Source organism: Pyrus communis, chromosome 3 (assembly GCF_041283825.1).
Source record: "Pyrus communis isolate YQ-2024b chromosome 3, ASM4128382v1, whole genome shotgun sequence".
Taxonomy (NCBI): Eukaryota; Viridiplantae; Streptophyta; class Magnoliopsida; order Rosales; family Rosaceae; genus Pyrus; species Pyrus communis.
Window position 1 is genome coordinate 21,020,247 of NC_142567.1, and position 27,769 is coordinate 21,048,015.

The 27,769-nt window shown below is 36.4% G+C and overlaps 2 protein-coding genes and 1 long non-coding RNA gene across 4 annotated transcripts; 1 reads left to right on the plus strand and 2 right to left on the minus strand.

Annotated features, from left to right (window-relative positions):
• Positions 1-1,275: 1,275 nt before the first annotated feature.
• FRU (FER-like regulator of iron uptake) lies at positions 1,276-2,976 on the minus strand. 2 transcript variants are annotated; one of them, XM_088690259.1, is made up of 4 exons: positions 2,471-2,976; positions 2,126-2,326; positions 1,751-1,927; positions 1,276-1,562 (listed from the first exon to the last, which is right to left on the minus strand). In XM_088690259.1, exons 1-4 carry the CDS (start codon positions 2,951-2,953, stop codon positions 1,455-1,457), a joined length of 969 nt encoding a protein of 322 aa, XP_088546385.1. In that variant the 5' UTR covers positions 2,954-2,976; the 3' UTR covers positions 1,276-1,454. The 2 variants fall into 2 exon arrangements, with proteins under 2 accessions (XP_088546385.1, XP_088546386.1); XM_088690260.1 differs by lacking the exon at positions 1,751-1,927 and having other exon boundaries at positions 2,471-2,968.
• Positions 2,977-9,695: 6,719 nt separating this feature from the next.
• On the plus strand, positions 9,696-15,752 carry LOC137714337 (TMV resistance protein N-like). The gene is made up of 9 exons (XM_088690382.1): positions 9,696-10,179; positions 10,285-11,027; positions 11,161-12,262; positions 12,451-12,741; positions 12,822-13,154; positions 13,235-14,404; positions 14,539-15,069; positions 15,288-15,592; positions 15,668-15,752. Exons 2-9 carry the CDS (start codon positions 10,363-10,365, stop codon positions 15,750-15,752), a joined length of 4,482 nt encoding a protein of 1,493 aa, XP_088546508.1. The 5' UTR covers positions 9,696-10,179; positions 10,285-10,362.
• Positions 15,753-23,766: 8,014 nt separating this feature from the next.
• On the minus strand, positions 23,767-27,415 carry LOC148698127 (uncharacterized). The gene is made up of 2 exons (XR_015960854.1): positions 26,811-27,415; positions 23,767-26,333 (listed from the first exon to the last, which is right to left on the minus strand). It is a non-coding gene; the product is annotated as an uncharacterized LOC148698127 (long non-coding RNA).
• Between the last annotated feature and the right edge of the window lie 354 nt (positions 27,416-27,769).

Sequence of the window (27,769 nt, forward strand, 5' to 3'; positions counted from 1 at the left end):
CTATTTACTTTAATGAAAAATCATATTTTTACACTAAAAAGTCAAACCTGGTACTATTCAATTTACTATTTATTTTGTCTTTATCTTTAAAACTCAAAGTTTCGAAATCATTTTCATTAGTTTTTCTTTGTTTTTTTATCTAAATCTAAACTACATATTAATAATATTAATATAATTTTTTTTGTTAACCCAAAGAGGATGCAAAAATTATTTAGTTTTCTGTCATAATAAAAAAGTTAAAGGGTAATAATGTAATTTTACAAAACAAAATTAAAAATTAAACCTCTCTCAACCTTTCCCCATTCCTCTCTTCCTCTCTCCTTCAATTTTAAAAACAAAAATAAAAAAATTCACACTCACTGTACTGTTCATAGATAAGAATCGTTCTCGAATTTTTATTTATAGATCATTTATAAAAAAATAAAAAAATAAAAAAAATAAAATGTATGTCGGTGGTGATGCGGACGACCTCCATATCAGAGCTCAGTTACAATCACTAACTCATCAACTTTTGTTATTCTTTATTTTCTGTCAGCTGAAGTATTAGAAGAGGGTCAATTTGCACGTCATGAAGAAATGGGTGTCAAATAGCAAAGCACTCAGGTGTTAAGAACCACTATCGGTTTAAGGGCTGGTTTGCTATTGCTGTGATTTGAAAAAAAACTGCTTCTGCTGTGCTGTGAGAATAAGCAGCTGGGAAATAAAGCAGCAGAGTGTTTGGTAAACTTTTTTGTAAAAGTGCTTTTGAAAAAAAAAACAGTATTATAGTGTTTGGTAAACTTCAGTTTTTCAAAGTTGGGTTTTGCAACTTCTTGTTTTTGGCTTTTTTTCACCCAAAACTGTAAAAAAAAAGCTGAACCTGAATGTTTACCAAACATAAAAACAGCTCCCAGCTTTTTTTTATATCAGTTTTTTTCAAAATCATTTCAGTACTAAACCATGCCTAAGTATATTGAAGAAAGATTTTCAAGACTAAATCACTAATATATCATTTGTGTCGTCCATTTAATTATAACACAGAAAACTGGTAATATATGACGTTATACTAAAAAAATTTCTCGACGACCCTCCAGCAACCTTTTAGCTCTTCAGGTAAAGCTCTTTGTCTACTATCATCATCGATTTGTATATTTGACTTACACCTTAATCATTATTATTATTACAGGAAATTAATACCATATTCAGAAATCTAAAAGCATATTTCTAGATAAGAAACAATTTATTAGATAGAATAACACGAAAGAAATATTATACATGTATCGATGGGCGTCGAAGATGGTTGAAAATGATAAATTACAAAGCATAAATTGTTCTCGTTGCATGCATGCATGTGTTCACGGCTCTTTGGAAAGTAGAAACCTATATAACTAGACCTTTTTGTTACATTCTGCTTTATATGAAAATTTGGGTTAATTTAAATACTCAGATTACAACATACATGCATATGAGAGAGATTAGGCTGAGAATCCAGAAGCCAATTTAAAACCTTGGTTAAGAAAAGCACCCGTGACCCAAAGTTTCAAATTTGGCAGGTTGACGACGTCCTGCTCGCATTTCTTTACCTGTTTTTGACAAATATTAACAATTAGGTAATTAATAAGAAGGGCAAAGACTGAACACTTGACGACATCGAGAGGGTAGCAATTTTAACACTCATCTTTTATACCTTGTTTTTAAGTAGTGTATATATAAAATTAGAAGTGTAACAATTGCCAACAGATCAGAGAAAGTAAAAAATATTTATACATACATTCAAAGCAAATGTGATTTCAAATCTGTCAGCTGAAACTGTGTTTAAGTTAGAACTTTGAACATCGAAGCTTGTTAGGGATTCAAGTGCCTTGTAAAGTGATATGGCTACTCCTCCTCCCTTGTTGCATGCCACCTTCACATAAAACCCTTTTTCCTCCACTTGAGACACGTCTATCTGCAAACTAGTTATTTTAGTTTCAACAATTTTGCACAAATTGATTGTTGGAACAATCAGAGATTGTTGTTATAGGACCATATTGTTAACCATCTCTCTAATACAAGTGGGTCCTATATACATAGGTGAGTCTGTCTTTAGTAAACCGGTGGTTAGCAAGATGATCAATAGACGTGGTACAAATAACATTACTCTAACCTGAAGGATGCCCTTAGAAACGAACTGGTCATTGTTTGAATCTTTATTAGGTTTGGTTGATCCTTCCAGATGTCCTTCTCGATCATCTGCTCCGGCTAAGGATGCTTCGAGGCTTGCAATCTCAGCTTTCAACTTCTTAGCCTGCTGTTGCAAGTCTTGTACATACAATACAGAATCTCCAACAATGGAGGCCTTATCCATCTGTGTATATACATCTCCAACATATTAAACAACAATCATGCACACATAACTTTTGTTCTTCAAAGATAGTTTCCGCAAAACTATATAAAGTTCTTAAGCCTCTGTACGCATTTACAAGTTTTGGATTGGATATGTATTCTTTACCTTGGTTATGTTAGGAACTAAAGACCGCAATGCATATAGCCTTTCCTTCATGCTCCCCCTCCTCTTCCTCTCCGACACCAAAGTCCGTGACCGGTCAACCTTTTGCCTCTTCGTTGTTGTCATGGTTGTGGTTGTTCCAGACGAATCTTCCCCGTCATTATAGTACTCTTCTTCCCTGCCTTTCATTTCTCCATCAAAATTTGGTGATGTAGCAAACAAAGAAGTAGTTGGATCCGGTACAATTACATCATTAAAACCAAACATAAGACCTGGTGGAGTAGTAGAACCAGCTTGACCAAACAGGCTATAATCATCAAAGCAGCCATTCATCATAAGGTCAGGATCAAAATTAGCCGCTGGATCTTCACCGTCACCGCGAATAATATCAATGAATTGATCAAAGTTTGCATCATCTATGAAGTCTTGCAACTCAAAATCGTTGATGTTATGACCTCCTTGATGCTGGTTTCCCAGCGAATCCATATTGCTTTTCTTTGTTTGGTAGTGAGTTGTAGCTAACCTCGTCTTAAAATATACTTATATAGATATAGAATTCGTAGAAGTAAAGTTCATATTTTTCTCAAGTGTGAAAGAAATCAGATGCGGTTTCTAAGACGCTGGAATTCTTATTGTATAGATTAATGTTAGGGAGACCAAATTTTAAACTAAATTTTGTAAATCAAATGATGTGAACGTTGATGAGCGGATTATTACTTAAGTGTTGATTAATGTGTTTATTTATTATTGGTGACACATCATTTAATTTGCAAATTTGATTTAAGATTTCCCTAGTATTAGCCATTTATTTAACGTTTGAAGGAGCTGACAAAACTACAACAAATCATTGCCTCTTAATAAGTACAAATGTTTTTGTCATATACTTAAAGACTAAATGATGTAATTTCTATGAAGGAATGTAATTATTTTTGTTTTATTATCTTGTAAGATTTTATTTCCTATTGTAAATAGATTAGAAGTTATTGTTTTCCTTAGAATTGTATCTCTATATATATATGTAACTTCACAAAGAGAAGTATAAGCATCAAAGTTTCGAACTAAAAGTAACTCTAACAAAAGATTAAGAGCATGCTTGGGATTGTTTCTAGAAGCGTTATATCTCATTCAAATAACTAAAATCACTTTTTGAATTTTGACAAAAAAAATTTAGAAATTATGGTCATAGAATCTCAAATTTCTAGTGCTTTCTAATTAAGCGTTTGAAAGGTTTTCTAATGAAAGCACTTCTAGCATATCTAAATGTTTTTGTATTACCATGGTTAGTATTGTGTGGCTTGCCTCAAAACTCTCACCCACTAGGTTTCGTTTGTTCCTTGCTAGAAATGGATTTGAATAAATAACTTACCATAATGAAGGTAAACGTGCTTGATTTTTTCGTTTTGAGGGATTAGAAGTGAATCAGACATGAAGAAAACTAATATCATCTAACCTCCTTTTTGGTGGGAGATTGTTTTGTATAAGTTTTCTTAATGAGAGTAACCTATCTTATGACTTCAAGTTGGTAGCAAAAATTTTTATTCATTTCTTATTAAAATACCTTGAATATTTTATATTATCCTTTCTCACTCTAATCGTTAAGGCTAAATGAAGCCTTAGAGAGTTGAATATGCTTGTAAAGTATTGTTCTGTATCAGATTCAACGGAGCTTTATTAGGTTGTCAAATATTTTAAAATTTCTGGATTTAAATTAATATAATCTTATGATTCAGCAGAACTGTCTTGGTGATTAGATGACTAAGAAAACATTTCTATACATATATTAAAGACTAATTAAAGAAATCTTATTTCTTACGATTAGTCCACTTTTTTAGTCAACTCCCAACAAATCTTTTTTCTATGTCTTATGAGATATTAATTTATACCTATAGGCTGTTAATTAGCTTATCCAATGCCCTCCCAAGTGATTGTCAACAAAGTAAGAGGTTCCATGAATTCTGTATTCGCCTCGTACAAACTTCTCATTTTATTATTTCCACAGGGAAACTTTCTGTTTTAGCTACTCTCTTTGCTCGATTCGGTGCGCCGTTGAACTCCTACGACAATGACTTTTCACTTTCCAGTCTTTGTATAATTTATCAATTTAAAACACTTAATGCCGCTACTCAGTAATACGATCTAATAGTATTCATCTTCATTTGTAAGTGAGAGGTCTTAGGTTCGATTCTTGCTAAAGACGAATTTGAATCACATTATTGCTAGCTCATTGTGAAGCTAAGTCTACCTCTTTCCCTTTAGTGTAAATAATATCGTTTATTAAAAAAATTAAAATTAAAAAACACACTTAATGCCTACACGTATCAGTTATGTCATAATTGATAATATATATACTCATTTGAAGAAACACTTATTAATTTGTACGTCTTGCTGACTATGTCATTCATAAGGTTTACCCTTTGGTGATGAACTCTACGTGTTTGGTGATAAAACCGTTAGGTCGATTTTAGTGTTTATAATCGAATTAGAAATGAATAAAGAAATGTATGTCAAGGAGTGAAAATAAGTTTTCTTTGCGACTATTTCATCTACGATTCTACTTTTAAATTACACAAATTTTAAAATTAGTATCCATTTGTTTCTTACACGTGCATTAAATCTAGTTAATTGTTCAATCAAGTTCAATCAAACACCAGACAAACCTAAGCATTCAACACAATCCGCAAGACAAATACACAAATTTTTCTTACAAATCACCTAATCAAATTAATAACATACTTGAAGTATTCCTAAATTATTATTAATTCCTCCTTGACTTGGAGAGAGCTTCCTTGCGTCGGCCAATGTGTCATTTGGCAGTGAATTGCTTGAAGGCATGCCACATGACGGCATCATCATCTTCTTAAACAAAGTTAATCATATTCTCAGGCGGTCGGGTACTAATAATTTTCGAAGAACCAATTAATTAGTTAAGCTTACATCCAATCAATTAGTTGCAATGAAAACAAAAGAATAATTGGATTGAGTTGTGCATGTGTTGCACCACACGTGATTGTAAGACACCTCATTAGGACTCGTGCATGCATGTGCAGTCCACGCTCTTAATTAGTTCCCAGTTTGTTTCAAGTTTAAATAAATTTGTTCATAGCCACATTCTTCTAATCGTTTCTTTTACGCATCATCACTTATTCATTTGTATTTTTTGGCAATAAGGGATGAAAATTTTGGGCTATAATAATTTGAGGTTGAACTCGTCATCTACGAGATTCGAACTTAACCTCTTTTATAAGTTAAGAAAAATATTATTAGATCGTATCACTAAGTAACTAGTTATTTCAAATTTATTACTTGACGTTACTGTTTGAGTCTGGAATTCACATTTCAGCCAAATCCTAATGTTTGGGGTCTGAAATTCACATTTTGGCAGAATTAATTTTTGGGCAAAGTTGATTTATGTTAGCCCAGAAAGGAGGTTATGAGTCTCGGCCCAATGGTGCAGTGCTAGTGGAGTAGTTGAGTTCTATACAAATTAGGATGTCTAGGGATTATAATTGATTGGACAAGGGTTTGAACTCATCAAGATGGTTTTGGATGGGATATGGATCACTGTTCTAAAAATCCCCACATTTTGCTACCTAGGAGCTAGGTGACTGGTCACCGCCCCAATTAGTCCCTAAACATGCCTAGGTTGTGACTCTCACATAAATAGAAAATCGAAAACTTTCATTTGCATTTTAATTTTTCAACAAAATGTAAGAGACTTATTGAATAATTGGACGAACAATTATTATATGCTTGTTCCCCATGTGTCTAATACTTCATAATTTAAATGTCAATTTATTTTGCAATATCCTAATATAATTATGTGTGTTTTTAAGTATAAATATGCACTTATTTATACAATATATAATAACTTTACTTAAATCCGCCTACTCCATCTAGGCGTTAGACCCTAACTTGCCGTCCGACTAGCACCTAGTGTATTTTAGAATCTTGATATGGATTTTTCCTTGAACAAGTCTAGGGTTAGAGTCCTAGTTTAAGTCAACGAGGGAGACTCAGAGGTGATAAAGCTTCGGTCAAAGAGAATTCTAAGTATAATAAGAAAATGCCAAGGAGTTGCAATGTTATTAGGACTCTGCAACTCGACAAACTTGGGCATCAAGGGAATTTGCTCCTATAAATACTAGGGAGTTTACAATATAGAAGAGACCTTCAACGCAACACACAAATCAACGCTCTACACGAAACCCTCTCACATCCTTGAGAAAAAGACTACCTGCTCTACGAACAAGTCAGCACAAATTTAGTTTGGTTAAACAGGTTTGGAGTTAGTAGCTGATGGACTATTACAATTTGGTTAAACAAAATTTCTTAGAGGCAACCGGCAAAGGTTACAGTTTGGTTAAACAATATTGGAGTCGTAAAATCAGTTTAGTTTAGGAGTCTTGACAGTTTGGTTAAATAGCAAGTTCTCCTTTTTCAACTGGTTATCTATCCTAAGTCTCTGCCGAAAAAGAGTCTTTGATTATTTCGTTAAACGAGGTCACTTGTTTAACTTGGCAAAATAGAGTGTTCTATGATCGGATATTCCCAAGTGACATCCAATGTTAGGCATATCAATCGCCGAACTACTTTTATCATAAAGACACTCATCTCATCTTTGCCTTTACAGTCTAATTCCAGTTTGGACCTATATTCTCACTAATTTAGTTAAAGTTGTTGAACCTAATGCAAAAGACCCAGAACTTCATAGCAAGTTACATAACCTAGTCTTCATGTTTTAAAACTTGAAGACTAGGTTATGTAACATCCACCATGTCTTGCCAGTCAAAAGACGTTGAAGATGCGCTGCCTACTTTTCACATCTCTTGGCTTTAACATAGAAGACATAGTTTTCTTATACAAAGGTCTATCAACTCACAAATATGTAGAGAAAATACAGAGGAGAAAAAATACAATCTCTTGCTTCCATTGCTTTGTAATTTCAGTTTGATAATGACATAACTACTGCTATTGTTTTGAGAATGTAAGCACATTTGTTGAATTTCGTAAATATTATGTCTTATTTCTTTGTACCTGTAACATAATGGTACACCACGTGTTATTATATAAGTAGTGAAAATTTTTGTTTTTTATGTTATTAATTTTTTAACATGAAAATCTCACCACTTGTATGAAAACATAAAAATTAGCTATTGTTCACCTTCGCCACCGCGAATAAGATCAACGAATTGATCAAAGTTTGCATCATCTATGAAATCAAGTAACTCAGAGTTGTTGATGTTATGACATGCTAGATGGTTTCCAAGCGCATCCATTTCGTATTCTTTGTTTGATGGTGAGGTGCAGCTGCTAATTGTGTGACATAAAGTATATACTTATATATACAGAATTCGTAGATGCGAGTTTCCTGTTTATGTTAAGTGTGAAAGGAATCAGATGGGGGGTTTTTTATGACGTTTGAAACTGTAGCTCTTAGTATATAAGTACAAAGTACTATTAGTCGTATATGTGTGGACTTAATGATGTAATTTACATAAAATAAACCACCAAATAGGCATCAAAGTTTCGTTCACACTGAACGTTACTATAATAAAATCAATACTAAAACCCTAGACTATTCTTCTCTTGATTAAACTACAGTAGTTGAATTGACAACGAACTAAGATAAACCTCTATTATTTGGATTAGGTCACAAAAATCATGCTTATGTCAAATGTTTTTAAAAATCATGTTCTCCTTTCGAATTTTAAAGTTCCAAAAGCTATTATTATTATTATTGTTTAATTTTTAGTAGATCAATAAATTTTTGAAATCATACATTCCTGACAATTTTTTTTTGACAAATAATAGCGTTAATGGGTTAAATTGTTAGTTTTTAGAGGGAGAGGATCAAAGGGGATCAAACCTGCAGCAGAGTGCATTAGCATGATTGCTTTTTGCCATTACTGTAACATCCCACATCGCCCAGGGGAGTGGATCCTCTATGCCTTATATGTATATTTCCATCTCTACCTAGCACGATGCCTTTTGGGAGCTCACTGGCTTCGGGTTCAGTAGGAACTTCAAAGTTAAGCAAGTAGAGCGCGAGAGCATTTCCATGATGGGTGAACCACTGGGAAGTTCTCGTGTGAGTTCCCAGAAACAAAACCGTGAGGGTGTAGTCAGGGCCCAAAGCGGACAATATCGTGCTAGGGGTGGATTGTAACTTCCTAGTGGGTCACCCATCATGGGAGCCAGTGAGCTCCCAAAAGGCCTCGTGCTAGGTAGAGATGTGAATATACATATAAGGCATAGAGGATCCAAAGGCCTCATGCTAGGTAGAGATGAGAATATACATATAAGGCATAGAGGATTCACTCCCCTGGGCGATGTGGGATGTTACAGTAGTGGCAAAAAGCAATCATGCTAATGCATTCTAGTGCAGGTTTGATCCCCTTTGATCCTCTCCCTTTAAAAACTAACAATTTAACCCATTAACGCTATTATTTGTCAAAAAAAAAAATTGTCAAGAATGTATGATTTCAAAAATTTATCGATCTACTAAAAATTAAACAACAACAACAATAATAATAATAGCTTTTGGAACTTTAAAATTCGAAAGGAGAACATGATTTTTAAAAACATTTGACATAAGCATGATTTTTGTGGCCTAATCCAAATAATAGAGGTTTATCTTAGTTCATTGTCAATTCAACTACTGTAGTTTAATCAAGAGAAGAATAGTCCAGGGTTTTAGTATTGATTTTATTATAGTAACGTTCAGTGTGAACGAAACTTTGATGCCTATTTGGTGGTTATTTTATGTAAATTACATCATTTAGTCCACACATATACGACCAATAGTATTTTGTACTTATATACTAAGAGCTACAGTTTCAAACGTCATAAAAAAACCCCCATCTGATTCCTTTCACACTTAACATAAACAGGAACTCGCATCTACGAATTCTGTATATATAAGTATATACTTTATGTCACACAATTAGCAGCTGCACCTCACCATCAAACAAAGAATACGAAATGGATGCGCTTGGAAACCATCTAGCATGTCATAACATCAACAACTCTGAGTTACTTGATTTCATAGATGATGCAAACTTTGATCAATTCATTGATCTTATTCACGGTGGCAAAGGTGAACATCCAATGGCTAATTTTTATGTTTTCATACAAGTAGTGAGATTTTTATGTTAAAACATTAATAACATAAAAAACAAAAAATTTCACTACTTATGTAATAACATGTGGTGTACCATTTATGTTACAGGTATAAATAAATAAGACATAATATTTACGAAGTTCGACAAATGTGCTTACATTCTCAGAACAATAGCAGTAGTTATGTCATTATCAAACTGAAATTACAAAGCAATGGAAGCAAGAGATTGTATTTTTTCTCCTCTGTATATTCTCTACATATTTGTGAGCTGATAGACCTTTGTATAAGAAACCTATGTCTTCTATGTTAAAGCCAAGAGATGTGAAAAGTAGGCAGCGCATCTTCAACGTCTGTTGACTAGCAAGACACGTTGGATGTTGCATATTTTTTATTTGGGTCATCCGCTTATATAACAAATTTGTCTTTATGAAATGTATGAACTCATGATTATGTCTTAATTTGCCTTTCTTCATTTGTGTGAACACTTTGAATATTTGTTCGCGGAAGGTGCTTGAGTTGGATGATTTTCTTGGAGATTTCAAGTCAAGTCAACTAGTGTAATTGCTGAACTGAAAAATGATATTCTTGGAAGGTGCTTGAGTTGGATCATTTTCTTGGAGATTTCAAGTCTAGTCAACTAGTGTAATTGCTGAACTGAAAAATGATTTTCGCGGAAGGTGCAAGTCAAGTCAACTAGTGTAATTGCTCTCTCCTCCCTTTGCTTTCTCCCCAATTTCTACCTCTGTCTATATGCTTAGTGCAGAGAGAGAGAGAAATGGCGAGAGACACGGAGACAGAGAGAGAGACAGATAGAGAGAGAGAGACAGACAGACAGACAGAGACGGCGACAACGATGGAGTGTTTCATGACTCTCTTGCACATGTGCTTCAGACTGTTTAAGTTTTCTTCTCCATCTTCTGCTGCTGCTGCCGATGATGTTGGTGCTGCTGCTGCCGATGATAATGGTGCTGATAACCCCCCTCTTCGGGGAAAGTATGATGTGTTTATCAGTTTCAGAGGTGAGGACACCCGCTTAAATATTACCAGCCATTTTCATGCTGCCTTAGTTGAGAAGAAAATTGAAACCTTCATAGATTTCAAGATCAAGAGAGGAAAAGAAATCGCACCTGCCCTTCTAGAGGCAATCGAGAAATCCACTCTTTCGGTGATCATTTTCTCACAAAACTATGCTTCTTCCACGTGGTGTTTGGAAGAACTTGTGCATATACTCAAATGCAAGGAAGAATCTGGCCAGATAGTTATACCCATATTCTATGACATCAATCCATCTGATGTACGACAACAGCGAGGGAGTTATGCGCGTGCATTTGGTCAACTTGAAAAACGTTTCAACGACAGTATCGACAAGGTGCAGAAGTGGAGGGATGCTTTGACCACTGCAGCCAATCTGTCTGGGTTTGATTATTCAGTAAAATCAAGGTAACTAATTCTTTAACTTGTATAGAATAATAATTTTGTTTAACTTGTGACAATTTGATTTGTGCTAAGATTTGGTAAGGCATATTTAAGACTAATTTTTGATTTCGTACATAATCATACTTAAATATGCTAGGATGGAGGCGGAGGCAGATCTAATTAAGAAAGTCGTTGATCACATTTGGACCAGATTGAAATGTGAATCATCATGCAATTTGAAAGGTCTGGTTGGAATTAGAAACCGCATCGAGCAAATTGAATCGCTATTAGGCATTCATTCACAGGACACTTGCACCACTGTAGGTATTTGGGGCATGGGTGGTATTGGCAAGACCACCCTTGCTGAAACTGTATTTCACAAACTCTCTTCTAAATTCGAAGCCTGTTGTTTTCTTAGAAATGTCAGGGAGAACTCAGAACAACCAAATGGACTAAATCACTTGGAAAAAACCCTTCTTAAAGAGATATTAAAGGAAGAAGGTCTGTCCATAGGATCAACTTTTGTTCAAGAAAGGCTCATGCGTACAAAGGTCCTCATTGTTCTTGATGATGTGAGTGATTCAATACAAATGGAACGTTTAGTTGGTAATCGTCTTCAGTATGGCACTGGAAGCAGAATAATTATCACAAGTAGAGATAGGAGCACATTTGGGCAAACTGTTGAAGAGGATAAGATCTACGAGGTTGAGGGATTAAAACCGCATGATGCTCTCCAGCTCTTTTGTTCACGTGCTTTCAAGAATAACAATACTCCTACAATAGATTATAAGGAGTTGCCAGAAAAGGTGGTGGATTATGCTGGAGGCATTCCATTAGCTGTTATAACTCTGGGGTCCTTGTTCCTAAATTGCAAGAGCAAAGAAGAATGGGAAGATGAATTGAACAAGTTGAAACAATTTCCCAATAAAAATATCCAGAGAGTGTTGAGACTAAGTTATGACCAATTGGGATTAATTGAGAAGGAGATATTTTTAGATATAGCTTGTTTTCATCAAGGGAGGCATATAGAGGATGTAAAAAAAATGTTAGACATTCGTGGATTCTATGGCACGGCGGTTGGAATTAGAGCTCTCGTTGATGCTTCTCTCATATCAATTCATTCAGCACAGGTAGAGATGCATGATTTGATTCAAGAAATGGGATGCACAATTGTTCACGAACAATGTATTGAAGATCCCCGTAAACGTAATAGGTTGTTCAACGATGAGGATGTCTATCGTGTACTAGAAAGTAACAGGGTAAGAGCCAAATGCATTCAATTTGTTTCTTTTATTTTTCTACTAAAATTGTATAGCAAACTTTAGATGATAAAACACCAAAGAACTCATTCATAAAAAATAAAAATAAAAGTCAGATTCCTGAAAGTTTAATGTGATTGAAATTTATTGTATATATATTCGCATTTGAACTTTGCTCTTACTGTCAGGGAACTCGACATGTTCAAGCCATATTGATTAAATGTTGGCAGACTGAAAAGCAACCATTGAAACGTGCAGACTTCAAAGTGATGTTTAACCTAGAAATGCTAATTGTTTATTCTGAACATTTTGGAAACTACAGCACATTAACCACTTCTCTAGATCTTCCCAATTCTCTTCGTTATCTTTACTGGTACAAATATCCTTGGGAATCTTTACCGTCAAATTTTTCTCCTGAAAATCTAGTTGAGCTCCATATGCCCTATAGCCGAGTTAACCAGCTTTGGAAAGAAAACAAGGTATCTACGTTTATTTTAGTTATTGTATAAATTGCATTGTAGAAAGTCACGCTTATTAGTTATCTTTAATTTTGTTATAGAGACTTGTGAACTTAGAAGTGATCAATCTGCAGTACTCTAGATATCTAACTGAAGTTCCAAATCTCTCTGGGAGTCCAAAAATTGGGCACATAAATCTTCATGGCTGTAAAAGTTTGGTTGAAATTCCTTCATATTTTCAACATCTTGACAAGCTTACTTATCTTGATCTTGGACGTTGCACAAGTTGTCCCATCAGTCTTCCCAATTCTCTTCGTTATCTTCATTGGGATCGATATCCTTTGAAATCTTTGCCGTCAAAATTTTCTCCTGAAAATCTAGTTGAGCTTCATATGCCCAATAGCCGAGTTAAACATCTTTGGAAAGAGGACCAGGTATATATGTTTATTTTAGTTCTTGTATAAATTGCATTGTAGAAAGTCACACTTATTAGTTATCTTTAATTTTGTTACAGAGACTTGTGAACTTAAAGGTGATCAATCTGCAGTACTCTAGCGATCTAACTGAAGTTCCAAATCTCTCTCGGAGCAAAAAAATTGGGCACATAAATCTTCATGGCTGTAAAAGTTTGGTTGAAATTCCTTCGTATTTTCAACATCTTGACAAGCTTACTTATCTTGATCTTGGAAGTTGCACGAGTCTTATCAGTCTTACCAATATTTGCAAGTTGAAATCTCTCAAGTTCCTTAATCTGTCTTGGTGCTCTAAACTTGAATCCTTCCCAGAGATTGTGGTCCCAATAAAACATTTGGAGTCTCCAATTTTAAATAAAACAGCTGTTCAAGAGCTACACTCATCAATCAAGTTTCTCCCTGTGCTCGAAAGAATTGACTTAAGAGGCTGCAGAAAGCTTTTAAGTATCCCAAAGAGCATTTGTGAGTTGAAATCTCTTGTGAGTCTTGATCTCAAATGGTGCTCGATGTTTTACAGATTCCCTCAAATCTTGGAGCCAATGGAACATCTGCAATCTCTTAATTTGGAAACGACAGCGGTCGAAAAGCTTCCTTCATCTATTGGAAATCTAATTGGGCTTCACTCATTAGATCTTGGCATGTGCAAGAACCTTAAGGTTGTCTCAAGAAGTATCTACAAGTTGACCAATCTTAAAAATCTCAGCTTTTATGCCTGTCGGAAACTAAAAAAATTGCCTTCCAACTCTGTCGGTTTGCCCTCTTTGGAATTTCTAAATCTCAGTCGCAGCGGTCTTTTAGGAATCCCCGATGGCCTAGTTTGCACAACCTCCTTGCAATCTTTAGATTTGAGTAGAAGCATGATTAGGAGCTTACCTGCGAGAATTAAACAAGCTTCTCGATTGCATATACTCTTCTTAATTGGCTGCAAGTGGCTTCAAGCTTTACCAGAGCTCCCAGTAGAATGTTCACTTCGAGCACATGGCTGCACATCACTGAAGACGGTGTCAAGTTCAAGGACCACACACTACACACAAGGTTGGGATAACTATAAATATTCTGATCAAGAACTTGATTTTTCTAATTGCCGAAATTTGGATCATAATGCAAGGAGCAACATGATGGATTATGCACAGCTTAGAATTATGCAAGTGGCAATTGCATCGTCAAAGTCAAGAGAAAAAGAAGAAGATGATGAACACGACGACGACCATGTACGTCTCCCTTTGTCTTTCTCGCATGTTGTTGAATTGAATAGATATGATTTTGTGCTCTGACCAAATTAAGGTTGGAGCAGCTCCTAGTTTCTCACAAATTTAAATAAATATAATTCCCATTAATGTTACAGGAGTATTACAGTTATTTGCCTTGGTTTAGCATTGTATGTCCGGGAAAAGAAATTCCAAATTGGTTCAGCTATCAAAGTGAGGAATCTTCTGTAAACATCGAGCTTCGTCAAGATTGGTTTCGAACAGGATTATTGGGTTTCGCGCTTGCTGTTGTTGTTTCTTGCGAGTTGAACTGCCAGCTGAAATGGATGGTAATAAGAGCTAGTTTCAATGCCAAATTCATGGGTGAAAGCCATGAAATGCTCACTAGTGACTTCCGTACCGGAGAAGACGGTTGGAAATTGAATGACTACTGTTACGACCAACATCACGTGTACCTGTGGAATGAGGCCTTTGAAAGTGAAGAGGTAGCAAAAAAATGCTCCCCCGACTTTTGCAACCTTGCCAATGAAGCCTCTGTTGAATTCTTCCTGGTGGATCAGAATTCCGGCGAACCCACTTCCGACATGAAGGTGGAAAACTGTGGGATATGCCCATTGTATGCGGAAGATTATGAGAGATTCAAATTTGATCATGTTATCATGAGAGGTGTCCCAGAAGCAAAACGAGTAAGGCCTATGCCTTGGGCCTCTCACTTTGAAAGAGGCCTCATTTTTTAATACCTTTATGTTACATGTATCTTTAAAATATCCATCTTCATCGTATACTCGAAAAAAAGAGAAGAAAAAAACAAAAATTTCCTTAATTCTCCCAGTTTTCCTAGTTTATTAAAAGAAATTTTAATAAAGTACTACATTTTTCGTCTCAGGTCATAGAAGAAGAAGAAGAAGAAGAAGAAGAAGAAGAAATACGCCATGATGATTTTGAAGCCAGTGAGCCCAAAGACGGTGGATCAAGTGATGAGTCTGAAGAGGAAGCCAGTGGAAGTAGAATTGACAATAGTGCCGAGCTGTTAGTCTGTCAATCTTACAGGAAAACTAGTTTTTTGGACCTAAAGCCAATGCGTGTTATGAGTTTGAAGCCAATGCTTTTTAAGAGTTTGAAGTCAACATGTCCTGAGGAACCTAGGCCCTATTACTATTCTCCAAGATATCCAGTTGAAGAGGAACCTTTGCCCTATTACCATTCTCCAAGATATCCAGTTGAACAGAAACCTATGCCCTATTACCTCCTAGAGGCTGAACCTAGATCCTATTACTATTCTCCAAGATATCCAGTTGAAAAGGAACCTATGCCCTGTTACCATCCTCCAAGATATCCAGTTGAAGAGTAACATATGCCCTATTACCTCTTGGAGGGTGAACCTGACCCCGCCCTAGGAGGTGAGCAAAATATTTTCTTACCGACTTGAACTATTATCATAACTCCTTTTAATTCAATTGTAATTTTAAAATTCTTAAGAAGAGCTGATAATTTCATCCCAATGTCTTCTCTCCCCACTCACATTTTAATAAAAAAATTTGATGCCCTTTTTACCCTCTTATAAAATGACATATAAAGACTAAAACCAAAAAGTACTTGCTTCCATTGATTTGCAAGTACACCCCTAATTCACACCAAAAATAACAATTCACAGACTCACACAAAAAAGCTACATTCTTGTTCGGATTTTATCATTCTACGTTGCTTCTGGGTGTCTCGATCACGCCCTCAAAGTTTTTGAAAATGTCGAAATGAGGGGAACCAGATGATCATAGGCCACACCGCGAAAATCTGTTAAATTGTATAAACGGCTAATGGGTTCGGAGGCAGAGGCTGATGGGTTTACCTATTCGTATGTATTAGTGCAAGGTCAAGGTTGGTGAGAGAAGGGGAACATGTGCACGGGAGGGTTTGGGAAGTGGGTTTGGGTCCAAAGTGTTTGTTCAGACGAGTTCGGTTAATTTGTATGCAACGAGTAGAGAGTTGGGTAGTGGTGTGGAGTATGCACGCCGGTTGTTTGATGGTATGCGTGAGATGAATGTTGTGAGTTGGGGAGTACTCATGCACATATATGCTAGCTGTGGTTTAATTGATGACACCTATAAGTTATTCAAGCAGATGCCAAGAAGAAGCACTGTCTCAAGGAACAACATCATCATTTGGTTTGCAAAACAAGATCGCGGGGAGGAAGCTCTTCATATCTTTCGCTGGGTTTGCAAAACAAAGTTGCTGGGCTTATTAGCTAATATTTATTCTACTAAAAATTAAAAAAGAATTTAAATGTATAGTTGAGGTTATTTTAGGTATAACAGTGGGTGGAGAAATAGTATTTCAATTTTTTAACTTTTTACGGTGGGTGAAATTATAATATGGGTTGGAAATAGAACACTGAGGTGGGTTTATCAGCACTCTTCTTAAAGGGCAATTTATGGTATTTTGAATGTTTCACCATTTTGATCAGTGTCTTACGTAGACGTTGTCAAAAGATGATTATTTTTTATTTTTTTATTTTTTTATTTTTTTTAATTTGCCTCATTTCCTCCCCCATTATTAATTTAAGGAAGAGTGACATTGATTAAAATAACTTCAACAGTACTGTTGACCCTAAAAATAACAAAGCGCATGTCGAGTAACTATGAGCTAACTATGTCTTTCTAGTGAATGCGGACGTGTCAAATTGCAACCAAGCTCGGCCGGGTGAGTAGAATAGATTTAGTGATGGTGGTGTCAAGTGAGTTGCTGACTTCTGTACTCTAGTGATTACGATCGACGAAGGAATACGTCTTGATCTTGGGTTCTAAAACTTAAAGACAAGATTGTCTAGATCACTGCGAAGTTCAGGATCTCCTACTCCAGGTTTGGCTGTCTCGACTATATTCGTGAGAATATTGCGTTGAATTAACATCAGCCTACAAGGACAGAAGTATGCAAATGAAATAAGCGTTTGTATGGTAAATGTGGTTCAACCGTCTGAATGCCAAACTGCAAAATGCACTTAAGAGTAACCAATCATAGAAAACTTCAACTCGTTGGGAAGCTAATGGAATGACCTATTTCTATGAAAAAGTTAGAAACTCTTTATCGCCCGAGACTTGGATAGATAACCAACCAACCATAAGTAGTGCTGTTAATTCAAACTAAATATGTTCATTGATCACTTGATTCTACGGCTTCAGTGTTATTAGTCCAAATTGAATATGTTACCGGTTGTTAACATAGTGTTGTTAGTCCTAACTGAATATGTGTTGACGGGAGGTGGATAGTTAGTGTTTTCTCAAAAAGTGTGAGAATGTTTCACATAAAGCGAGGGTTTTCGTGTAGAGTGTTTAAGTTGTTTGTTGTGTCGAATGAGTTGTCTACATTGAACACCTTATTGTATTTATAGGATAAATTTCTTGGTGCCCAAGCCAGTCGACTGATAAAATTCTGATAATATTCCAATTCCTAGACATATTCTCTGAATATACTCAAAATTATTCTCAGCTGAAATTCTATCACATAGTCTCGCCGTCCTCATCTTAAACTAGGATTCTAAACCTAAACTTGTTTGAGGATCTTTTCATATCTCATCCAAAACCAATCATGATCAGTTCGAGCTTCTATCCAAAGACCATACCCAATCTTCAAATAGTTACACATTATTTGGGACTTGGCCACACTTTAGTTCTCAAACAATCCTACTTTGTCTAGGACTTGGCTACTCTAACACTACTAGGTTGAGAATGCCGAGACTTAATTCGGCCTAAAATGTTAATTTAGGCTCAAACGTGCCTCCACCCCCCCCCCCCCCAGTTTCCTTGAGCTTCGTCCTATACGCCTTTTCGGTTGACTTAGATGTGAACCTTTTCGGCCGGATTAACCAACTAGCCTATATGAAGGCCTATTGACTAAAATAGGTGGCCATTGAAATTGTTTTATTTTTCTTTCAAACAACGGTTTGTTGCCCCCTTATTTCCTTAGCATCGGTCGAACAACCGAATGGTTAAGAAAATGAAATTCTCATATTATTTTTTTTTAACAAACGAAAATAAAGTGGCCAAACCATAATGAAGAGGAGCAGGGTCGTCTTTGAGATTTTGAAGGCCCTGTATGAAATTTATGAAGGGGCTCCTCCTTAAGATAGTTTAAAAAAAAAAAAATGGTAGGACAATGTATAACGCTAGAAAACAATCACTTAAATCAAAACAAAGTTTAGCACTCAGTGGTTGCATGTTTACAAATGTCATTAATAATAAGTAAAAAGAGCTACAAATATAACGTTCACTAAATAATCAAAAGCAACTTAATCTTAAACAAGCAAACAAGGAAAAAAACCTTAAAAAACTCTAACTTTAAAATTTCACTTCAATATATAACATTATTTATAATAAAATTGAAAAACGAATACCATTTTAAGGTGTTAGAAAGGAAATAAAATACGCTTATAAGGAGAGCACAATGAATTTTTAAAGTGCTAACAAAAACAATTTTTAAATATAGAACATTATTACATAACAAAAGCAATTTTTAAATACAGAACATTATTACATATAAATATTAGATTAGATGACAAAAATTTTGGGGAACCCTTCAAAATCGAGCCCATGTGCGACTGCATCTTTCGCTCCCCCTTAACACCCCTTCTGAAGAGGAGGTCAATGATGCTTTATTCTGAGTCGAGAGCTTTGCATATGACCATTTTCAAAATAATATTGCTTTCGACGTTGATGTAAAATAACAATGGCAATTTTAAATTCTTTTGTTTTCGACTATAAAGTAATCCAAATTGTTATGGCCCCTGAGCATAATTACTTCGTCAAATTCATCTTTTAATTCAAACAACTCAGTCGAACAAGATTGCTCCACATCAAATTCATCTCCGATAACCATATCGATTGACATGGTTTTTGCGTCTGAGCCTGTGTTTCGACCTTGGTCGACAAATCGCCTTCTAAATCAATTTTTGTACTTGGCTAAGAAATTTCAATTGTTCTTCCAGGCCGACCGTATTTTCCTTTTCAAACAAAAAAATAAGTGACCTAACTTCTTCCTTGGCCAAATTGATAATTCTCTTATGCTAAGACTTAATTGGGGCCAAAGTGAAAAATTTTCCTGGCCTTTTAGTCCAACCACACTTCAAATGAAGTTGATTTGTATGCAAGAACATAAGGAAATTGTGCTCCTCATAAAGTGTTCCTCATGACGACTGGCATCGTGAGATCCGGGTTCGTCGAGACCGACTTGTTAGATTTTTAGGTTGGTGGTGGTGCGGCAGTGTTGATCAACAACATATGATCACAGGTAACGTCAAGTTAGATGCAGGTCAATCATGCGATTCAACCAGCTGCGTTTACAGATGGTGGTGCTAAGCAAAGACATAATTGGTTTCGTCAGAAGGTGGTGGTGCACAACAATTGATCTCAATGGCAGTTGGTTCGATGCGACTCAGCTTCATACTTCAACATACTTTTTCTCTTTCTCTGACTATGAACGACAAACAAAGGGTAACTCAAACCAAAAACCAAAAAAAGTTTCCCAGAACGAAACTGGACAAAACAACAACGGAAACAGATAAATTGATACGAACAAAACCGAAGCAAATCAAACCCTTAAGAATCAAACCCCTAAGAATCAAACCTGCTTTGATACCAAGTTGAAACCAAACGAAAGGATGATCAAACGAAATATAAATATGAACATTGTTTTATTAACGAAAAACAAATAAACGAGACTATCTAGATGGCTATAAAGTAAAGGCTATTAAATTGACTTATTTACAAGTGAACAACAAACATACAATTTATAATAAACTAAACCCTGATCTCTAAACAAAAACCTAATTTGAATGGACGGGGCCCAAACCCTAAACTTATTATTTTCCAACAATAACAACAAATATAAAACTGCAAAAACATAAAGCTTGAAAGTACAACGTAATATTGGAAAGAAAGAAAAGAAAAAAAAAAGTACTACGTGATCGAGAAGCTATTAGAAAAGAAAGTGGATTCACTAGAACCTTGAATCCATTCCGACTTTGGAGGGGCAAGGTAATGAGAATAAAAATGTTAAGCTTAATTAATCAGTTTATATGAACATTATCAGGGTCCGACCGTCCTGAGCCATGCCCCCAATGAATCTGGAGCCGAAATGACATAGTGAGTGCCGCAAGAGAGCTCTCTCTCAAAGTCAAAGAAGCATCTAATATATCTATAATATTTTTAAGTATGCAAATAATTTGATTGTCACAACTCACGATTTGTTTAAAAAAGATTATTTTGTGTCCAGCACATCGTGTCGAATGGTCAGGGTTTAGCGCGAAACACGGTACTACACCATGAGCATTTTTCTAACGTTTAACACAATAGTTAAAACCGGAAAGTCCTCGTTTCAAGTCAATACGAGCTCGGCAGCCCACCAAATGCAGCAGCGAGACTACCTAAATCGGTAAAAATAAATTCTCAATAAAAAGAAATTGGTGCTACCACATAATAATATTTGAGTACTCAAAATATGAGATAAGTTCTTACTCAAAATTGTTTTGTTACCGATTTATAAAACTCCGTATTTATGGTTAATATTGTTTATATTCATAAATCACTCTATAAAGATCGCATTTGCGAAAAAAATAATAATTAAAACTAAAGTCGTTTGGTCATCGAACTGTATAAAAACAGATGAACGAAATTGGTAAAAGTATTACGAACCGTCTATGTATTTGCTATAATAGATTAACTAAACAACCTTAGTTTTAATTCAATTTTTGTAAAAATGATTTCTACAGAGTGATTTATAATATGAATGGTTTTGATCATAAGCATAAAACTCTGTGATTCGAAAATGATGAGTTTTGATTAGGAGCTCATACTCATTCTTGAGTAACCAAGCATTGTTCCTATCAACACACCCCTTTTTACCTTCAACACATATTCAAGTCAAATGAAATTGAAGAAGATCAAAGGACATAAATGAACAAAGAGTGTGTGAAAAATGTGTGTGGATAGCACCACAAAAAGAAAAGCAGAATTGGTAAAAATATAAGATTTAAATTTGTTAGTTATATAGCATATGACGTTTTACGGCAGTGACAAAAAGGAATCATGCTAATGCACTATGGTGCAGGTTTGATCTCATTCCTCTAAAAACTAACAATTTAACCCACTAACGCTATCCTTTCTCAAAAAAAAAAAAAAAAAAATGTCAGGTATGTATGATTTTAAAAATTTATCGATCTACTAAAAATTAAATAATAATAATAATAGCTTTTAGATCTTTAAAATTCGAAAAGAGAATATGATTTTAAAATACACTTGACATAAGCTTGATTTTTGTGGCCTAATCCAAATTATAATAGAGGTTTATCTTAGTTCATTTTCAATTCAATTGCTGTAGTTTAATCAAAAGAAGAATAGTCCAAGGTTTGATGGGAGGCTTAATGAAACACTCTCGGTACTGTTCATTTTAACGTGTTGACCCTATAAACTACTAAGCCTACGTGACGCGCAGGTCGAGTAATTAAACAGTTCACTACATCATTTGGTTGTGTGTGGGGCGTGCCAACTCGATGGTCGAGCTCGGCCGGTGAGTAAAATAAGTTGATGTTGTGTTGGGCGCGCTGCTGACTTCTGAATCTCACGACTGCAGCTGAAAAAGGAACATGTCTCAGCCTTCGGGTTCTAGAGCCTGAAGATAAGGTTGCTAGTCTTGCGAAGTTCACGGTTATGTAACATCCCACATCGCCCAGGGGAGTGGATCATGTAAGCCTTATATGTATATTTTCATCTTTACCTAGCACGAGGCCTTTTGGGAGCTCACTGGCTTCGGGTTCCATAGGAACTTCGAAGTTAAGCGAGTAGCGCGCGAGAGCACTCCCATGATGGGTGACCCACTGGGAAGTTCTCGTGTGAGTTCCTAGAAACAAAACCGTGAGGGCATGGTCAAGGCCCAAAGCAGACAATATTGTGTTACGGTAGTGAAGCAGGCTGGGGATGTGGTGGGCCTAGGCCGGGATGTAACAATTTGGTATTAGAGCCAATCCCTGACCGGAAGTGTGCCGAAGAGGATGTCGGGCCCCTAAGGGGCTGGATTGTAACATCCCATATCGCCCAGGGGTGTGGATTCTCGCCTAGGCCCCCACCACATCCCGGGCTCGACTCCATCGTAGCATGATATTGTCCGCTTTGGGCCCCAACCACGCCCTCACGGTTTTGTTTCTAGGAACTCACACAAGAACTTCCTAGTGGGTCACCTATCATGGAATTGCTCTCGCGCGCTACTCGCTTAACTTCGAAGTTCCGATAGAACCAGAAGCCAGTGAGCTCCTAAAATGCCTCGTGCTAGGTAGAGATGGGAATATACATATAAGGCTTACATTCAAGATATTTTATAGTATTAATTTCAACTAAAATATAACACTTAAATTTAGGAATGAGAGGATTAAGTGGTGGAGGAGAAAACATACTAGAATTGATAAAGTGGACTGTACAGCAAAGCAACCCACGTGATTTTTAGTTTTTTTTTTTTTTTTTAATAAGAATGGTGAGGCTAAAAAGCCTCCCACGTGGCTGAGGAAAGTGTTTTCAAACCAATAGCAAAAACACATTGTTTTACTAAATGGTTAGTCGTCTTCTTCAGTTCTTCTCCACCTTCTGGTTTTGCAGAAGACCATAACAAAGAAGCCATCGCCGTTGTTTTCTCCTCCACCATATACCTATATTTGGGTGGTCTGCGAAGGTCTCACAGCCACTAGTTTGGGCTTCCGAGTGGTCCTGGGACCACCCAGGTCCCTTAATAGATCCGTCTCTGTGTCCGCACAGACCTTGCCGATTTAAGAAACGATTTTGAGTTAATTGGGGTGGAGCACCGCCGCCTAGGCGGCCGCCTCAACCGTTTTTTAGAACACTGCTAAAAAGTCACTCCTGATATAATTCACTTACAATATCTTTTTGTCATTTTGGTTAAAACTCAAAATTTTCAAGTCATCTTCATTATTTTTCCTGAATTTATTTTTTCGGATTGAGGTAGTCTCGTTGCTGCATTTGGTGGGCCGTCAGGCTCGTATTGACTTTAAAAGGGGACTTTCTGGTTTTAATGATTATGTTAAACGTTAAAAAAAATTCTCATAGTGTAGTAGTAGTACAGTGTTTAGTGCTAAACCCTCACTATTTGACACGATATGCTGGACACATAATAATCTTTTTCAAACAAATCGTGAGTCGTGACAATCAAATTATTGCATACATAAAAATATTATAGAAATATTAGATGCTTCTTTGACTTTGAGTTTGAGAGTGAGCTTTCTTACGTCACTCGCTATGTCATTCCGGCTCCAGTTTAATTGGGGCCATGGCCCATGACGGTCGGACCCTGATAATGTTCATATAAACTGATTAATTAAGCTTAACATTTTTATTCTCATTACTTTGCCCCTCCAAAGTCGGAATGGATTTTTTTATTTTTTTTTTTGGGTAAAAAGGTAAATATATTACCACAAGAAGCAAACAAACTTACAAACTATACGATCAATGATCCAAAGACAAAAGTACATAGACAAGCAAAATAGACCAGCCAAGCAAACCAAAGCAAAGCCCAACCAACAGCGTGGGCCCAAACCAGAAAAAAAAACTAAAGAAAGCTGAGAATTCAGCAGCAGCCACGTTGCAACAATATTTCATGATTCGCCCAATTCCACGCCTCCAACCTCATGCCGACTTGTAGATCATAGCATCCAACCTCAAGCACCACCTGGTATGCAACCTTAATTGAAGAAATCAAGAGACCAGAAGAAGAATTCCGGCTACCAGAAGAAAGAAGTCCATAAAAATCCACGAGCAACACTACCAGCAAAGGCAGACATAGAGAAGGTAGTGGTGTTGGGAACACTCGAGCCTGTGCAAGCACCGAATTTCTACACACCATCTCAGTAAAGCATGACTGCATATTAGAGTATGGATGAACAAGGAGGAGGGACGTCAATGGGATAAGAAGAAAAGGGCAAAACAAAATAGAGAGCAGGGGGAAAGCGCAGCTGAAGGTAGGAAGATAAGACAATGAAAGGAAGGGGAGAACGGCTAACCAACCCCATCCGAAACTAGGGTCTACATTCTAGTGAATCCACTTTCTTTTCTAATGGAGTAGGATTCTATCCTCTCTTTTTTCCCCTCCCTTTCTCTCCCTTCCTATTTGAATAGTCACGGTTAAGCCACATTAACATTTTATATTAAATTTTTTTTATAGAAAAGGAAGGACTAAATAGAGAATGTGAGAGGAGGGGATGGAAAGAGGATGGGAGAGAATCCTAGTCCTTTTTCTAGTAGTTTCTAGGTTACGTAATACTTTTTTCTTTCCTTTTTTTCCAATGTTACATAGTACTTTCAAGCTTTCTATTTTTGCTGTGTTTATATTTGTTGTTATTGTTGGAAAATAATTAGGGTTTGGGCCCCGTCCGTTCAAATTAGGTTTTCGTTTAGATATTAGAGTTTAGTGTATTATAAATTGTATGCTTGTTATTTACTTGTAAATAAGTCAATCTAATAGTCCTCAATTTGTAACCGTTTCGACATTCTCGTTTATTTGTTTTTCGTTAATAAAATAATGTTCATAGTTATATTTCGTTTGCTCGTCCTTTCGTTTAGTTTCAACTTGGTATCAAAATAGGTTTGATACTTAGAGGTTTTATTTGTCGTTCATAGTCAGAGAAAAAAAAAAGAGTATGTTGAAGTCTGGAGTTGAGTCGCATTAAACCATCTGCCATTGAAATCAATTGTTGTGCACCATAGACCATCGCTTTCTGACGAAACCAATTATGTCTTTGCCTAGCACTACCATCTACAAACGCAGCTGGCTGAATCACATGATTGACCTGCATCTAACCTAAGGTTACCTATGATCAACTATTGTCGATCAACACTACCGCACCACAACCAACCTAGAAATCTAACAAGTCCAATCTCGACGAACCTAGATCTCACGACGCTAGTCGTTGTGAGGAACACTTCATGAGGAACACAATTTCCTTACGTTCGTTCATACAAATCAATTTTGTTTGAAGTGTAGTTGGACTAAAAAGCCATGGCAATTTTTCACTTCGGCCCTAATCAAGTCTCAGCATAAGAATCACCAATTTGGCCAAGGAAGAAGTTAGGTCACCTATCCTTTCGTCTGAAAGGGAAAATACGGTCGGCCTGGAAGAACAAATTGAAATTTCTTAGCCAAGTACAAAAATTGATTCAGAAGGCGATTTGTCGACCAAGACCAAAACACGAGCTCAGACGCAAAACCATGTCAATCGATATGGTTATTGGAGATAAATTTGATGTGGAGCAATCCTGTTTGGCTTAGTTGTTTGAATTAAAAGACGAAGTTGGCGAAGTAATTATGCTCGGGGGCCATAACAATTCAGATTACTTTATAGTCGAAAAACAAAAGAATTTAAAGTTTGCCGTTGTTATTTCACATCAACGTCTAAAGCAATATTATATTGAAAATGGTCATATGCAAAGATCTCAACTCAAAATAAAGCGGGTGTCTTCTTTCCAACCATACAACCAGTGGTCCAAAGACAAAAGTACATGGACAAGCAAAATAGACCAGCCAAGCAAACCAAAGCAAAGCCCAACCAACAGCGTGGGCCCAAACCAGAAAAAACTCAAGAAAGCCGAGAATTCAGCAGTAGCCATCGTTGCAACAATATTTCATGATTCGCCCAATTCCACGCCTCCAACCTCACGCCGACTCGTCGATCATAGCATCCAACCTCAAGCACCACCTGGTACGCAGCCTTAATTGAAGAAATCAAGCGACCATAAGAAGAATCCCAGCTACCAGAAGAAAGAAGTCCATGAAAATCCACAAGCAACACTGCCAGCAAAGGCAGACATAGAGAAGGTGGTGGTGTTGGGAACACTCGAGCCTGTGCAAGCACCGAAGCTCTACACACCATCTCAGTAAAGCATGACTGCATATTGGAGTATGGATGAGCAAGGAGGAGGGACACCAGTGGGATAAAAAGAAAAGGGCAAAACGAAATAGAGAGCAGGGGGAAAGCGTAGCTGAAGGTAGGAAGATGAGACAACGAAATGAAGGGGAGAACGGCTAACCAACCCCACCCGAAACTAGGGTCTACATTCTAATGAATCCACTTTCTTTTCTAATGGAGTAAGATTCTCTCTCTTTCTCTCCCCTCCTATTTGAATGATCACGGTTAAGCCACGTTAACATTTTATATTAATTTTTTTTTTTATAGAAAAGGAAAGACTAAATATAGAATGTGAGAAGAGGGGATGGAAAGAGGATGGGAGAAAATCCTAGTACTTTTTCTAATAGCTTCTAGGTTAAGTAGTACTTTTTCTAATAGCTTTTAGGGTATATTCAATTTACTTCTCAATTAAGGCAGCATGAAAATGGCTGGTAATATTTAAGCGGGTGTCCTCACCTCTGAAACTGGTAAACACATCATACTTTCCCCGAAGAGGGGGGTTATCAGCACCAACATCATCGGCAGTAGCAGCACCAACATCATCGGCAGCAGCAACAGAAGATGGAGAAGAAAACTTAAAACAGTCTGAAGCACGTGTGCAAGAGAGTCATGAAACATTCCATCGTTGTCGCTGTCTCTGTCTGTCTGTCTGTCTCTTTCTCTGTCTCCGTGTCTCTCGCCATTTCTCTCTCTCTGCACTAAGCATAGACAGAGGTAGAAATTGGGGAGAAAGCAAAGGGAGGAAAGAGCAATTGCCGCAGAGACTAAATCATTTCTCAGTTTAGCAATTACACTAGTTGACTTGACTTGAACCTTCCGCAAAATCTCTAAGAAAATGATCCAACTCAAGCACATTCCGCGAAAATCATTTTTCAGTTCAGCAATTACACTAGTTGACTTGACTTGAAATCTCCAAGAAAATTATCCAACTCAAGCACCTTCCGCGAAAATCATTGTTCAGTTCAGCAATTACACAAGTTGACTTGACTTGAAATCTCCAAGAAAATCATCGAACTCAAGTGTGTAATTGACTTGACTTGAAATCTCCAAGAAAATCATCCAACTCAAGCACCTTCCGCGAAAATCATTTTTCAGTTCAACAATTACACAAGTTGACTTGACTTGAAATCTCCAAGAAAATCATCCAACTCAAGCACCTTCCGTGAACAAAGATTCAAAACGCTCACACAAATGAAGAAAGGCAAATTAAGACATAATCATGAGTTCATACATTTCAAAAAGACAAATTTGTTATATAAGTGAATTCCCAAATAAAAAATATGCAACATCCACCGTGTCTTGCCAGTCAACAGACGTTGAAGATATGCTGCCTACTTTTCACATCTCTTGGCTTTAACATAGAAGACATAGTTTTCTTATACAAAGGTCTATCAACTCATAAATATGTAGAGAAA